This window comes from Camelus dromedarius, chromosome 4, assembly GCF_036321535.1.
Source record: "Camelus dromedarius isolate mCamDro1 chromosome 4, mCamDro1.pat, whole genome shotgun sequence".
In the NCBI taxonomy this organism is placed as follows: domain Eukaryota; kingdom Metazoa; phylum Chordata; class Mammalia; order Artiodactyla; family Camelidae; genus Camelus; species Camelus dromedarius.
Genome location: NC_087439.1, coordinates 15,827,498 through 15,842,934, shown reverse-complemented (window position 1 = coordinate 15,842,934; position 15,437 = coordinate 15,827,498). Strand labels below are relative to the sequence as shown.

General features: G+C 47.4%; 2 protein-coding genes across 6 annotated transcripts in view; one reads left to right on the top strand and one right to left on the bottom strand.

Moving 5' to 3' along the window:
• Window positions 1-2,020, top strand: part of LYPD1 (LY6/PLAUR domain containing 1) — a 47,275-nt gene extending 45,255 nt beyond the window's left edge. For both annotated transcript variants that reach the window (XM_031451294.2, XM_010980068.3), the window contains one exon: window positions 1,785-2,020. In XM_031451294.2, the coding sequence (XP_031307154.1) occupies window positions 1,785-2,020 (236 nt within the window). The remainder of the gene's footprint in view (window positions 1-1,784) is intronic.
• The window catches only part of GPR39 (G protein-coupled receptor 39), a 284,672-nt gene continuing 270,744 nt past the window's right edge, over window positions 1,510-15,437 (bottom strand). For all 4 annotated transcript variants that reach the window (XM_064484714.1, XM_064484715.1, XM_064484716.1 and 1 more), the window contains one exon: window positions 1,510-2,966. In XM_064484714.1, coding sequence (XP_064340784.1) covers window positions 2,458-2,966 — 509 coding nt within the window. In that variant the 3' untranslated portion in view covers window positions 1,510-2,457. The remainder of the gene's footprint in view (window positions 2,967-15,437) is intronic.

Below are 15,437 nucleotides of genomic sequence, written 5' to 3'. Positions count from 1 at the left end.
TTTACTTAAAGGAAAAGAGGTTTTTGAAGTTGAACTGGCAAATGGCAGTACTTTTGATATTTAAGAATAAAAAGAGAGTAAAACTTAATTTCCTAAAATGGGCACCAGTGAGCACAGAGAGACAACGGGAAGTCTGGGAACGTGAAAGCGCCCTGCAGCACGGGCCTTAGCCGTCGGCAGCGCTCCTCCCTCTCCCTACACATCCCTGTCTGTGGGCGTCATCTTACCAGACCAGCTGCCTTCTGGGTTCTCCTAACAGTCTTAGAAAATCGACCCATACAAACAAGCAGTTATAGAAATGACGTAAAATTGCATGTTTTAATGTAAATCTAAAGTACTTCTTTACCTCCCACTTGGAAGTTTTAGGCACTTCAATTTTTTTTTTACTGTTTCTCTAGCATCCAAAGCGGCAGCTCTCAGGGGGTAGATAGGGGCACAAATCAAAGCAATGCCTGCAAACTCGCATCCCTGCAGGGAGTCCAAGGGAAAGGAGCCCTGGCTCCTGGTGAAACGTGTTGTGTCCCCCATGTGGGACAGCAGATGGGCTAAAGGCATGCACTTCAATGTCCAGCTGTAGGATGACATCATCTGTCCAAAACAAAAGGTAATTCATTGATACAAAATGGCCTCACACACCGCAAGCTATTTTCAAAGTAGTCTCTTCCCCCCTGCAAAAAACACTACCACCGAAACCATTTTGTGATTAACCGGCTGGCTGTCTTGCTATACAGTACTACAGATTTGATGGCATGGAACCACAATACTTGGTTCAAATCACAATGTTCTACCTTCTAGAAGTGTGACTTTGGGCAACTTACTAAATCTCTCTTGCCCTTAGGATCACCATCTGTGAAATGGGGCTGGTCTTGGGGGCCATCGTCATAGGGTTGTTGCAGGTCGTAAACGAGCTAGTAGCCCCCTGAAAAGTGCCTGGCATCCAGGGAAGTTTTTAATAAGCCTAGCTGTTATTTGGGTAAACTTTCAGCTTTATGAAGTCAAATGATTATCTAGATACCCAAATCTGATGATTATGTTGCAGTTTGGACCTAACACACGTGCTCCTGAAGTTGGGCCTTCCAGTCTTACTGGGAAGCCCCTTTATGCGCCCACAGTGTGTTATTAACTGCTGGCTGTGTGATACTGACCGGGAAACGGCCATATATTCTAAGGGCAAAACTCCCCTTAGAATAAGGCAGTGCTGGGCACACTGTCAGCCAGGCCACCCCTTCACCAAACCCCTGGGACCTCTCAAACCTGGGGAAAAGCAGGGCTCCTTCCGTAGTGATGTGGTTTAGTCACAGTGGGGCTTGGTCTTTATTGAGAGAACTCCAGGATTTAATAAACACGTAGCTGAGAGCCATCGCTCTGTGGTCGCTCATAAATAACAGAGATAAGATCTTAAAGCCTGGCTTGTGGTTCTCTGTGGCATGAGAGTTTGAACCAAAAAAAAGTAAATAAAAAGCTCCGTCTAGTACACAGTGTGAATTCCAAAGTGAAACGAAAACAAACTTTGATTGTAACAGCTCTTTATTCACTGGTATTGGCATCTCAAATAGCTCTGAGAAAAACTGTCACGAGCAAGTTAAGTGATGACTACCTTCACTGCGTATGTCGGGTAGTCTGGGGGTCTCAATGAAGCAATCCGAATGAGCTCCCTGGCCCCACCATGTTTCTGGGCGATAGGAGTAAGAAGGTGCTGTCCACGGGAATTTGGGCTCAGACGGAGGCCGTCCTCTTGGCCAGCACAGGCTGGTTAACCCAGCTCCTTCGGGTTTGTGTTACAGGGATCATGTACCGCAAGTCGTGTGCATCCTCCGCCGCCTGCCTCATCGCCTCTGCTGGGTACCAGTCCTTCTGCTCCCCGGGGAAACTGAACTCGGTGTGCATCAGCTGCTGCAACACCCCTCTTTGCAACGGGCCCCGGCCCAAGAAAAGGAGCAGCTCCGCCTCCGCCCTGCGGCCAGGGCTCCCCAGCACCATCCTGCTCCTCATGTTAGCCCTGTTCTTGGCACACTGCTGAAGCCGAAGGAGATGCCGGCCCCTCCTGCAGTGTTCTTCTGGTCTGCCACCCCCCTGCTCCCCGAGATTCTTCTGGATGTCCTTCAGTTCCGGGTAGGGAGGGGAAGCTGTGTTCTTTCGTTTAGTTCCTTTGCAAATAATGAAAGATCTGAATGTGAAAAAATTTTTGTGAGCGCTGAATCAGTCCAGGCTGACTGAATTTACAGTATGTCCTTGAAGGAAGGAAGGGGAGTGAAAGTCGGCCCTGTCTGTCCCCAGAGTCGAGGCCAGGCTGGCAGAACCAGCCCTCAAGTGGGCATCTGACTGTGCCCAGGCCCCTGGCTTCCACTCCTGTCCCTGGTGGGGGCACAGCTGCTTTTGTCACTACTGCGTGAGGGTAACACTGCTTTCACGTCGGGAGGGCTGGTGGTTAGCACTCCAGGCCTCCTTCCTCGATGGTCACAATTCATGCTCCTGAAAACCATTCTCCATGGCAGGGCTGGCTGGTTTAGCCTCTGAGTTGGATTCTAGGGACTCCCGGCTCACCTCCTGAGGCTCGGACTCAGACTTGGCTTGGTTCTGAAAAGTACTTAAGAAAACCCTGTTAGTGTTCCTTGCAGAGGAACCGCGCCGGGAGGCCAGGAAGATGAGCGGGCGCCGCGGGGAGCGGGCGCTGTCCACGGCTGAGGCCACGTGGGAGCGCAGGTGCTTCTCCTGGTTGGCGTGCGGCAGCGCCAGGCGGCAGCACAGCACCTGCCGGAACACCTTGCGGAACTGCTGCGAGGACACGTTGTACAGCAGCGGGTTGACCACCGAGCTCAGGTAAAAGAAGGTGTCTGCGAAGGGGAGGAGGATCATGTACGCCCGGAAGTAGGACTTGGTCCAGTCATGCTTGGGTTTGGCTGCAGCCATGATCCTCCGAACCTGGTTAGGCATCCAGCAGACCGCCAGCATCACAACAATCAGCCCTGGGCAGGTGAGAGGGAGGGGGGAGAGAGAACAACCACTTCAGACCAACAACACAATGCTCAAAATATTTTAGCCCCTCAGTTCTGTGTTTACTGGCCAGGAAATGGTACCAATTTTTCAAGTTGTGCTTGACAGCTTTTTTTTTTTTGCCACTAGCAAAAAAAGAATTTAAACTCTTTCAAGGCCAGGGGGCGTTGACTGTGTTAAAGACCATTAATGCTTTGGACAAATTATTTATACCTGCTGATGGTTATTAATTTTAAAAATGTTTTCACTGTGGTTTGTGTATCCAGAAAGCATTTTATGTAGCCCGTAAATCTGGTTTTGTCCTTTAAAGACTAGATGGAAGATGAATGCTTGCGTAGAGAAGACCAGTGATATTTTCAAGACAAAGGGAAGTGGCATCCCTTTGGGAACAAAGTGTTTATAGCGACACTGATTTTGCATTCAGCTTCAGGGGAGGCAAAATCAGGAGTAGCCTGTCTCCAGGAGGGTGTTTTTTGGAAATAGGTTTAGTAGGTATGGACACCTGTAATAACAACGCTCATATCTATAACAGCACTTCTGTTTCTTTTCGGATGTTTCTATATATAATCAATCATCTCTGCCACCCTCATAGAGGGAAAAAAGTTACTGGAAAACAATGGAAAATATAAAACTTCCTTCTTCAGCTGGTAAGATGCTCACTGCTTTTGTGGCACTGAGCTGTAGCAGCGTCAGCAGTTCAGAAAAGATCAGGCCCTGAAGAGCCACCCACCACCCAGTGGACCCCTAAGCGGGGATCCAGTTGACTGCTGGACAGATGTGTGCATGCCCACAAAGCCGCTGTCCGAATCACAGTCAATGCTCTTTCCACAGCCTCTGACAGAAAAAGATGCCAGGTAACCAAGGACAACCGATATCACAGTGTTATGAGTATTTACCCACAGTGACCAAAAAGGTAAAGAGAACAAGAAAAGGAAGGTCTTGGGGAGCTAAGACATCAGAATGTCAGTTTCTATCTACGTGGACAGCTGGTATCTTAAATTTTTCCTCCAGCACCTAAACTTGAATTTTTCCTTGTTACATTATTATTTATACACATTTTCAAAGCTCTTTGCTTTTCTAGGAAACAACAGGGAAATTATTGTTGGCAGTGACCCCTCTTGCCTTTGAGCAGTGGTAAATGTTTCATTAATAACGGCTCTAGGAGAACAGCTACATTTACCAACCCAAGGTTGGTTCTTTCACTCACCTGAGCATCCCCTTACCTGGTGGGGGGGAAGGCCCGAGGTATGGCCTCTGGCACTGAAATAACCCATCCTCCAAAAATCCCAGCTGTCAGCAAAGAGGACCTTGGAAACCTGCTGCCCTGTTAATTTCCAAGGGTTGGTTTTTGTTTTTTTTTTTTTTTTTTTTTAATCCTGTCAAGCCTGCAATTTGCTTATTTCTTTCCTTTGAGTTTGCTACCCTGAGAACACTCAGTAAATCTAAAAATAGGCAAAGTAACATTGATCTGATGAAAAGGCAGAAAAAAACCACCTTAAGTCAAGAGTGTATTCTGAAGCACCTAGTTACAGCTGGGAACAGAAATCATTTTTTCTGATAACTTAAAAAAAAAAACAAAAACAAAAAAAAAAACAAAACCTGCACAGGAAATCGGGGGCTTTCTTTTTCCATTGCTTTAAGAGGCACGGGTGCTTCCAGCCACCTGTGCTATTCCAAGTGTGTTCTTAAGTTATTTCTCCTTGTTTTTATCTCCTACAGCTCTGACAGAAAGGTTCATCTCATTAATTGTAAAGGAGCCAGGAAGCTCACCATAGCTAGGGAAGCGACACATCTTCACAACGTTTATTTTTTTCCTCTTCCTTGCTACTGAAGTTGAGAGAACAAGTAACAACCATCTTCCTCTGTGGACTGATTTCCTAGAGTATGGATCTTGAGCACAGGGTTTTAGATGTGTGCTGTGCTACACAGTGGGAGGTTGTACATCAGGGGGCAAAACTGTAGAAAGGCAATGAGAACCGCCTTGTACTTACCACAGGTTGAACACAGCAGAGCTAAAGGCAGGGATGTGGGGGCAAGAGATGTGATAAAAGTGCTCTTCTCCTATCCTGTCTGTTCTCGCGACCTCTTATTTACATGTCCCTTATGCTCCCATTACCGTCACCCCCTTTGCCTGGTGTCAGTTGTCCTTGATCGACTGACCCATCAAAAGAAGTAGAGTTCCGTAAAAGGCAAGACCCAGCATCCCAGGGAAGAGGCAAGGAACGAGGTCAGATGAAGGATTGCGGATGGTTTGTAGTTTCAGCCAGGAGAGAATCCTTGCCCTGAAACTGAAGCAGCTAAAGTAAATAAGTAGGCGGTACCTTAGTCTGAACAAGCAGCAAAAGATGAGGTAGCATACCAGGGATTCTTCAGTGATGAGAAAAAGAAGGGAAATTTTGGCTTTCTGGGTGTAGAAGTAAATAGGTAGGAAAGCAAATACAACTTTGGAGGACAAGTGAGACAAGGAACCGAGTTAGAAATGGTCAGGGATTAAAAGACGAGGCCATCAGACAGATCATGAGCTGTAAGAATGATGCCGATTGTTTACTGAATTTTCCCCATGTCAGTTTCAGTGCTCTCTGCTAATTTCCTGTGCATTTCTCACTTCTAATAACAGCCTGCTGAGATCAAAACTGTTACCTCCGTTTTGTAGGTGAAGAAGTTGAATCTTAGTTACCCCAGGGCTATAGCCAGGACACATGATTGCTGGACTCCAAAATCCACAAGAGATACAGATAAACACACACACACTTTTCTCTCAAAGATGCAATATTGTCTTTCTCACGGTTTCAGTTTGAAAAATAAAACACAAGCAAGACTGTAAACATGAGCCAACATTCCACCATACATAATAGATGTTAAGCAGCACTGTCCACTAGAAATGTAAGCCACAACTGTAATTTTAAAATCTCAACCACACTCAAAAAGTAGAGACAGGTGAAATCAACTCTTTTTTAATCTGATATGCCCCAAATATCATTTCACACGTGGGTTCAACATGCTACCAAATGCGATACTTTATAATTTTTCATACTAAGTCTTTGAAACCCAGTGTGGCTTTTATAGAATACTGCATTTAGGGCCACCCAACTGGCTACAGCACAGGTCCCTTATCCTTCCTGGTCTCTCCCCAAAGCAGCAAGGCTCTTTATTTCCTCCTCTTCCCATTCTCCCTACTTCCCAGCCACATACTGAGAGAGTCCTGCCAAACCAAGGAAACACCCCAGGAATCTCCCGCCTGGCCTGTATTTATCCTCCTAAGATTCTGACAATGCAACCAAGGTTGACTTCTGGTCGTATTTCTGAGTATGCATTCCCAGCCATGGCATTTACAAACCAGATTTATCTAGTCTTTTCACATAAAGCCTTCCCTATAGGGGGACTACAAATTATTTAAGGCCTAAGTAGTTCTGAAAGCACAAATTGTATTTTGCATTCCTCATTCTAAGCCTTGCCTAGTCATTCTAGAATAACCCAGATGGTGCCAAGTCTCTGCCAGGGCTGCTAGAATATAATACACTTCCCCCGCCTCAACTGGCTGGGACTTTCCTCCTGTGCTTCGAAAGATTTTGTTCTGGAAAGTGGGGCACTGGGCACACAGGTACAGCCAAGGGCAAGTGTGAGGTGTGTGTCCAGGGGCAATGTCGTAGAGGTTAGCCTTTGGGAAGGAAGGAAGAGAAGTCAAAGTAGTCCCCTTACAGAACTGACATTTTGAGGGGAGGGTGTAGCTCAGTGGTAGAGCACATGCTTAGCCTTCACGAGGTCCTGGGTTCAATCCCCAGTACTTTTCTTAGAGAAATACATAAATCTAATTACTACCCCCCAATAAAAAAAATTCTTTTATAATAATAAGTAATTGTTCATTTTCACATTTGAAAACACATTTTTCATTATTTTAGATAACACATTGCCGAGAATAACACCATGTCCAAAGGTGACTTTTTATTCTGTTTAACAACTGGTTCAGCTGTATTTCCAGCTACTCTGAAGCTGAGACCGAAGCTTTAAAGTTTTACTCATGCCTGAATAGCATATATTAAAGATGTAACTAAATTTACGTGTGGCTGAAATCAATTTGGGCTTGTATATTACATTTAGAAAAATCTATAATGCTTTGGTCTGTGTGGTGTCGTGTAGCCTGAAGTTAAATAACTTTAGTATGAACTTGAATGAAGATCAGCAAACTGAACTCAGTCATGTAAAGCAGGTAAACTGTTTTAAGTGCATTAGTGATAGATCGGTACTGTACTCCCGACAGCCTGGCACTCTGGGTGAAGAAATACCTTCATATCTTACCTGTTTTTCCACATAAAGTACTTCCATTTTTCCTCCTTGATCACTACAGTAAAATGACAAGAGCCATTAGGTAGTGACACAGATTTACTCTCGGCAGCATAGTGTTGTTTAAAAAACAGAAGTAGTGCAGATGTCCAACACATACCGCACTGAAGCCTGACACTTCAACAGCATTCAATTCAGCCTGCTTGGCTGAGTCTTCAGAAGTACATTAAGCTATGCTGCCCGGGATGGGGCCGAATGCATACCTCTGACACTATGCTGTGTTTTCTTCCCTCCGATCTTTAAAGTGAAGGGAACCATGTGTGGGTCCCAGAATTCATCTCCCAGTCATCAGAGAATGGGAAAGCAGACAGAGACCTTGCAGACCAGTTCCAGAACTCCTTTGTCCTATAAATGACAGAACTGAGGCTAAGAGATTCACCCAAGATCTCACAGGTCAAGGTGGCAGGACCCCCACTACCTTGCCATGCTGCTCAGAACACAGGATTCTACCCGAGATTGACAGACAAGCCTTTCATTCTTGTTAAACAAGAGTACGAGTTTTCGGTTTGTTTTCAGTTTTAGGCTCAAGTGCTGACTGTTCCCAGGGTGGAATGCAATGAGAGGCAGGTCCATCTCCGAACCCAGCTCACGTCTGCACCGCACTTCCAGACACTGTCTGGATTCCGTTAGAACCAAGTCCCTCAATAACAGGCACATGACAAAGCTCTGGAGCATGTCTCCCCTCAAAAGGAAGATGAAGTCCATCCAAAGGAGTTCAAGAATGTTTGGAAAACAAAATATGATTCCAAGTCATTACCTGGTGACCAAGTCTATATATAAGGACACCCTCTACACATCCATCCACCTCTCTGTATCTGTCTGTCCATCCATCCATCTGCCCATCCTACCAATCTTACATAAGCACCTGCTTAAAAAAAAAATACTTAGCTCATACTAAGCAGAAACGGTCTGGAAATTTGAGCCTTTCCCAAGCAAAGGTATTCTGTGTGATTTAAATCCCAAAGGTTGACTTTTCCACCTGGGGTTAGAAGCCCATTTAACTGAATCACTGAAGCCCTGGGGACACAGATTTAGGATTTCTGGGATCAATAGAGCTGTCCGTCCTCTCTGTCCGAATAGTCCAACTCCTCCCTACCCCTAGCCCCAGTGAGCAGGAGTTGGACCCCCGTCCTAAGCACTGATGATGAAAAGCTAAGGATGGTGAGGTAGCCGCAGCCTGGTGCCTGTCTGCAAAGGGTAGTGAGAGCAATCGCGGCAGCACAGGATGGCAGCCATGGGAAGGGCTGGGTGACCCACCTGAGGGCGGGAACACACGGAAAATTAAAGGAGAGTCAGAGTTCGCCTGGCAGATGGCAGCCACCCCAAGACACAGCACGAGCAGGGGATGGAGGGAATACACAGAGGGCTGTCTGCTGTGAGCTGCATGGCTCAGCGTGGCCAGAACACAGGGGTGGGGGTGGGGGTGGAGATTCTCCATCAGGGTCTGTGGGCAATAAATTAACTCGCACATAGCAAGCAGGGTGGGGAACAGCTGCTTGTCAACTGACATTTAAACAGCAATTGCCACTGGAAAGTAAGCATATGGTTAGTTGAATGAAGAGCCAGGAAGCAACAGATACATCCAAATAAAAGGTTTTAGCGCTTTCTTGATTTATAGCCTGGTGTTTGCCAGTCTGCTTCTACCAGCCAATTGAGACGTTGCTCTTACTGACTTTGTCCCGAGGAACCCAAAGCAGCCCCAACCTTGGTTTGGTCTCCAACCTCTAAGACAGTGGTTCTGAAGGGATGGGTGTTCACCAAACGGCAGCGTCAGCCCCACCCGGGAACGCGTTAGAAATGCACGTGGCAGGCCCCGGGCCAGACCAGCTGAATCAGAGACCCGGGGGCGGGGCTAGGCAGTCTGCCGTTAACAAGACCACTGGTTGACGCTGATGCGCACTCAGATTTGAGAACCACTGTTTCTAGGCGCAGCCTAGATGGAGGTGGAGCTGGATCAGTGAGCGTTCGTGTGGTCTCATCGCGGTCACGTGAGCTGGCCTTTGAAGCATCACCTTTGAAGGAGTGTAACACAGAGCTGCCGGTAACTCGGACACCCCTCCCTCTGGTTCATCTTCCCTGCACAGCCCTCCACCTTGGTCCTGCCTCTCCTCCTCTCTCTCCCTTTCCTCCCCTTTCCTTTTTCTCCTCTTCTTTACATGTTTCTCCAGTAAGAAAGGCAATGGTATCTCTCCTTTCTCTTCACGCTGCTTTCTCCCCTCCACCTTTTCCCAAGGTCCCTGTAACCAAGCCAAGCCAGCCTTGCTTACATCACCAGCACACACCTCTTCTCTTCCCCTTATTTTCCTGGACGGCTTTGAGACGACGACTCCCTCAGTCACAGGCAAGTTCCTTTATAGCTAAGAGGTGGCTTCCTGGGAGGATGGTCACCGCTCATTGCTAAGTTTGCCAGAGGGAAAGTGAGCAGCTGTGGAAGCAGCACAGATGGGGTGGGAGGGACACAGGTGACGGCCGTGCACTGGACACCACCACCCCTGAGAGCCCCTCCATCTGACCCTGCCGGGGCTTGCCTGGACACCTTCAGGTCACTGTTCATGACCCATCAGCTTAGGGATCTGCCTTTAAAACTCTGATCTGCCTACTTGTTCTCGTGTCTATTGAGAAATGTTCTTTAGAAGACAGAAGAGCTGTTGGGATTTGGTTTTCAGAGAAGGGTGCAGGTTACAGCTTTCAAATGATGTAAAGGCCATGATGACTGCTTCTGTCCATGCAGACAGATGCTTTGATGTCCAGTTCTTGCCCCAGCCATTTGATGAAACCCAGGAAGGGACAATCTCCCCAGTGTGGCTCCATCCACCATATTGAGGCCAGAGACCCAGATCCCAAATGGCCTGCAATTTGCCAAGCATTACATCCATCTCATTCTGCTCCGTAAGCTTCAGCGCAAGGAAAACTACATCACTACAACATATGTATTTCTAAAACGAGCCCTCCTGTCCGGGAGCTGTAGGGCAGCCCCTGGCACTCAAAGCAGCACTTAGGGCCGTCATTGTGGTCTAGTGCCTCTGTTCCTCTGTGAATGCATGGGAAATGATCAAATGGAATCTGTTAAATAAATATTTTTCTATGTGGATCTCACCTCTATGCAGCTGTGTGGCTTTCTATGCAACAGTCTGTTCAGAATCCGCTGACAGTGAAGTCCCCGTGTCTGGGGGAGCTGCAGAAGACTGTCACTGTTTCTCAGCAGACAGGTGAAGCCAAATGCCTCTTCCCTGGGAACGCGCAGCCCAGGAGTGGGTGGTGGTATTGAGGGCCCTGATGCCCTCCAAGTTTGCGGGGGGAGCAGCAGACCGTGTGATGATGGGGCCACCCTCTCCACTAGAGAGGCCATGCCCCTTACAAACACTGCTTTATGGCTGCAAGGCTGCAGTTTCTAATAGAGTTTCCTGCAAATGGTAGAGAACTAGCCCCCCAGGATGCTAGCACTGAAAAAAAAAAAAAAAAACCCTCGGACACAAGCCTCCTGGTAAACCAGCAGGATCCCTGGAGAACGAGGAAGAGGTGCCCACATTCACACAGCCCAGGAATCCAAACATGGTGCCTCCTAGTCTCATACTGTTAGCACCGGTCACGTGCTCCCCTCAGCGCCCAGGGAAACCAAGTGGCTCATGGATGAAGCAGGACTCGGCTAAGCCCACGCAGCAGAGGCAACGCAGGCATTTCAGGAGTGCTGGACAGGCAGGAACGTGCCTGTGGGTCCTGGTCCCTGCTGGAGGCCCTCCTGGGAGAACCAGCACTGGGTGCTCGTAACCAAGGCTGGTCGGGCCCATAGCGGGTGAGCAACCACCTTCAGGCCTCTGCACATGCGGATCTCTCTGCTCCACCTTCTCTCTCCCTGCCTCCCTCCTCCTCTCACCCCGACTGCCCAAGCTTCATCCAGCTTCTATTCTGCAAGTTTCCGCATAGCGTCACTGCCTCCAGGAAGCCCTCCTTATCTCCACAAGGCTATATCAAGTTCCTTACAATGACATCGCCAGCACTTTTATCTCCTGCCCCTGTCATCACAACGCTACATGTGAACTAGACCATCAACTCCACAAGGTCAGGAGGTTCCATCTTCACTGTTGTATCCTCAGCATGTAACAGACCATCTTTACTAGTAATTTCTCAATAAATATTTACAAGCGGGAGAGGAGTTTTGGAGGTCAGGTAAGGGGCTGGATAGGAGAGCATTTAACATGCATTCATCTAAGGTATACAGAATCCATTTGAAGCCAGCTTCCCCATCCAGAGGGGCCAGTACTCAGCCTCCTGACTCGGCCCAGTGCCTGTATGGTTCCCATCCCTATCCTGAGGAGCAGAGGAGGAGAGAGTAGGACTTGGAAGACGAGATCACCTTTACATTCAAGCCAGGTCCGAGTGCCTAGTCCCAAGAAGGAGGTGTGGACAGGAGTGAGGGGTCTTGGGTCTGACAAGTGCCTTCAGACACCAGGAGCTTTCGTCTCCCAGCCCGTGGGCCACTATCCCAGCCCTGAGTTTCCTGCACCAAAAACTCATTTCTTTTCCTGTTTCTCTCCAATATGGCCTCATGGGGTACAGAGTATAGGTGAGGGTCGGCAGGTCAAGGGGATATAGAAAAGCCACATTCACCAAAGACACATGTTGGAGGACATATGCTTGTCCCAAAATAATTCACTTCAGTCCTCCCCCAACCAAAGCATAGTCCCTCGTGAAGCTGCTACAAGTCATTGTCAGAGAAGCTGCAGCCCCAAACCCAAAGCGTAGGGTTGGGGTCTGAACCAAGGGGGGAACTCACAGGAAAATGAAGAGGAACCACCTAGAAAAGCATTTGGTAAAGGTGGTAGGAGACAATTTCTACTCAGAAGAATGAACTCTTGCAGGTATAACCCTAAATTTCCACCTGGGCACAGCTTGGTTGTAGAGGGAGAGGGTCTGGGGAGAGCAGAATGTGAGGACGGCCAGAGTAACTCCCCTCCCACTCTAGGCCTGACATAAATTTCCCAGTAACTTACATCCTGGCACCTCTGGCTTTACCTCCATCTGACCTGGGCAACTGTGCCCACCGAGGGATGACCAGCTTTAATCTCTGAAGCTCAGGCTTCCTATACGCAAAATGGACTGCTGGGCTGATTAGATGAGATAATGGATATAAAGCACTAAGTAGAGCCTGGTGCCAGATAAGGGCTCATTGTTAGCTATGACCATCAACACCTCTATGATCATCTCCACCTCTACCACCACCTCCACCAGCATCACCATGACCTCTACCTTGATCTCCATCTCCACCACCATCAACACCACCTCTGCCACCACTTCCACCAGCATCACCATGACCTCTACCTTGATCTCCATCTCCACCACCATCAACACCATCTCTGCCACCACTTCCACCATCATCACCATCCGCTTCACCTCCTCCACCAACGTCATCACTACGACTGCCTCCCTCTCCATACTATCATTACCATCTGTGGCACTGTGGTTACCACCATCACCATCTCCATCTCCTCTTCCACCACCGGTATCACCACCACCACCTTAGCACCAACACCTCTGCTGCCAGAGGTAAGAGACCCAGGAGAAGGCTGACTAGACACCTTCCAACCCTAAACTCACAGATGAGACCCAAAAAAATGCTGTGACTTTACCAGGGTTTTCCTGCTAATCAAGAGCAAAAAGAGGACCAAGACTTAGGTCCCCTGATTTCCAGGCCAAACTTCTTTCCGCTACCTGGAACCAGGGCTTCACCACTCTGCCCTGGGGCCCAGACTTACCTCTCTCCCAACACGCACATATAGGTATTGGAGGGGTGGAGGCTGTAATATAGCAGGAAATTGATAGAAGGTAGGATTGTAAGAAGAAGGAAAAATTACAAATTCTAGGAAGACGGGAACCCTGACTCCCTCCCCAACTTCCTGTCCCTACGCAATTCCTCTCCAGGAAGACTGACATGGGGGCAGAGAAGCTGCAGAACTGTGATCGTCTGCTTAGTTAGGCTCAGAAGGCCTCTCCAAATCACCCCAATGCTGGCTGCTTTCCTGCATCCTCTACGCCACCCTCCACACACGTCCACACCCACACCCAGTGCCCACACAACCACAGACTGAGCTACGGAACAGCGGCAGGGGCAAGGGCTGGGATTTGGAGTCAGAGAGACCTGGGTTTGAATCTCAGCCCTGCTGTTTACCAGCTGTGTGACCACAGACTTACATCTCTGTGAAATGGATAAAAGAATAGTAGGTACCTCAAGGAATTACTGTAAGAAAAGCTAAAGGAGAAACTCGCATATAAAGCACTGAGCAGAGCAACGGTCAATGAATGGCCACTCATACTACCTACTACACAATCCAGCCGGTTGCCCCAGGCGGAGGTAACAGCATCTAAAGTCAATACAGCGCGAGTGTATTTCAGACACTCTTCTAAGCACTTAGCCTACACATGCTTATTTAAACCTTACAATAAGCCCCACAAGACGGTCACTACTTACTTCCATCACTATTGTACAGATAAGAAAGTTGGGGTATGAATAGGTTAAATGACCTGCCCAAACTCACAGCTGACAGGGTGGGGCTGGAAGCCAGACCCAGGCAGCCTGGTCCAGAGTCCATGTTCTTGAACACGCGGCCCCAGCAGCCCGCCTTCAGCTGGAGAGCCCTTAGAGGATCAAAGAGCAGATGCTTTCTGAATCCCAAATTCTAATTAGGGTATTTCAAATCAAATGGCCAAAAGTCCAGGGATAAATTTTCTTCCTGTGGGGTGTCATGGTGAAGAACAGAATCTCAGCTGTTAAGAAATAAAGACCCCCCTCTTACACATCTCTGTGACAAGGAAAGGGATCATCTCGAAAGGGCCTTTTTAAATAGGTAAGGTGAACACAATAAACTTTCCTGTTACTGTAAAAGAACCTTGATGGAAATTCGAAGAAGCAAACTAGCTTTGAAAAGGAGTCAGGCAGGCTAGACTCCTGCTGAATGTCTGCTTTTGATTGGATTTATTTGATGGAACCCAAGAACCTCTACCCCACCCCCACTCCCATGTACAGGAAGAGTCCGGGGAAGGATGCTTTCCTATGAAAACTCATTTAAATTCAGAGTTCTCGCCCATCACAGGCTGGCCTCCCCTCCCCCCCTTAAGTACAATCCAGAATTTAGTTTCAAAGTAGATTAGAAAATGAATTCTGCTCCCCTTTATCTGTTCATATCATGTAAGTTAGCAATGAAATTCCTGGAACAATCTATAGCCAAATGTCAGGTTAAAAAAAAATGAAATCAGCTGATGGGAGAGATACCAAAAGAGGTTTACGAAGGAGCCAGGCTTACACTGTTTTATTTAAAGCTGAGGGCCTCAACTGAAATCAGTAAAGCTCTCAGAGAAGTTGAGGAGGTAGCATCAGGCTTCTAAGACAGGGTGTTGTATCAGGAATGATCAGACGAGAATGTCTTTCTGTTAATGATTTGAAAATGAAATGACTGTTGCATGATATGATAAAAATAAACCCCACCAGGTGGGTTTTCTTTTCATAGGGGTACTAAGAACTTTGAGGAAACAGGCTTGCAGGTTTGGGAACATTAAATATCATCTCTTCTACCCAAATGCAGAAATGGTTGTCAAAGACGTACATTATTATTCATAGTAAGTCCAGTCCAATAATAGTAACATCCTGCTTTAAGTTTTAAAGCTATTCTACATCTGTTATCGCACGTGCAGTCTCCCCGACCTGATGACCAAATGGCATATAATAGGGAAGAACAAATCTGACTCCATATTGGATCTGTTTCTTTTACAGTTACCCTTTGTATTCTGTTGCTTTTGCTACAAGAAAGTTGCTATGGCCTGAAATATACAGGATAAGCCCACTCTGAAGGGTCCAATCTTTAAAGATACAACACTTTCCCATTCATATAGAGACAAAAATTGCAGAACGGAGAACAGCATTTGTCTTGTTGGAGGTTTACAGGAACACTGTGACCTGACCTATGTGGACAGTTGCAAGAACAAAGGATTCTGACACCAAGAAGTTCACAACAACCAATCACACCCCCTCCCCTTTTAGTGTAAAAGCAGCCTGAATTCTACCTTGGGGAAGATGGTTCATTGGGACACTAGTCCATTATCTTCTTGGT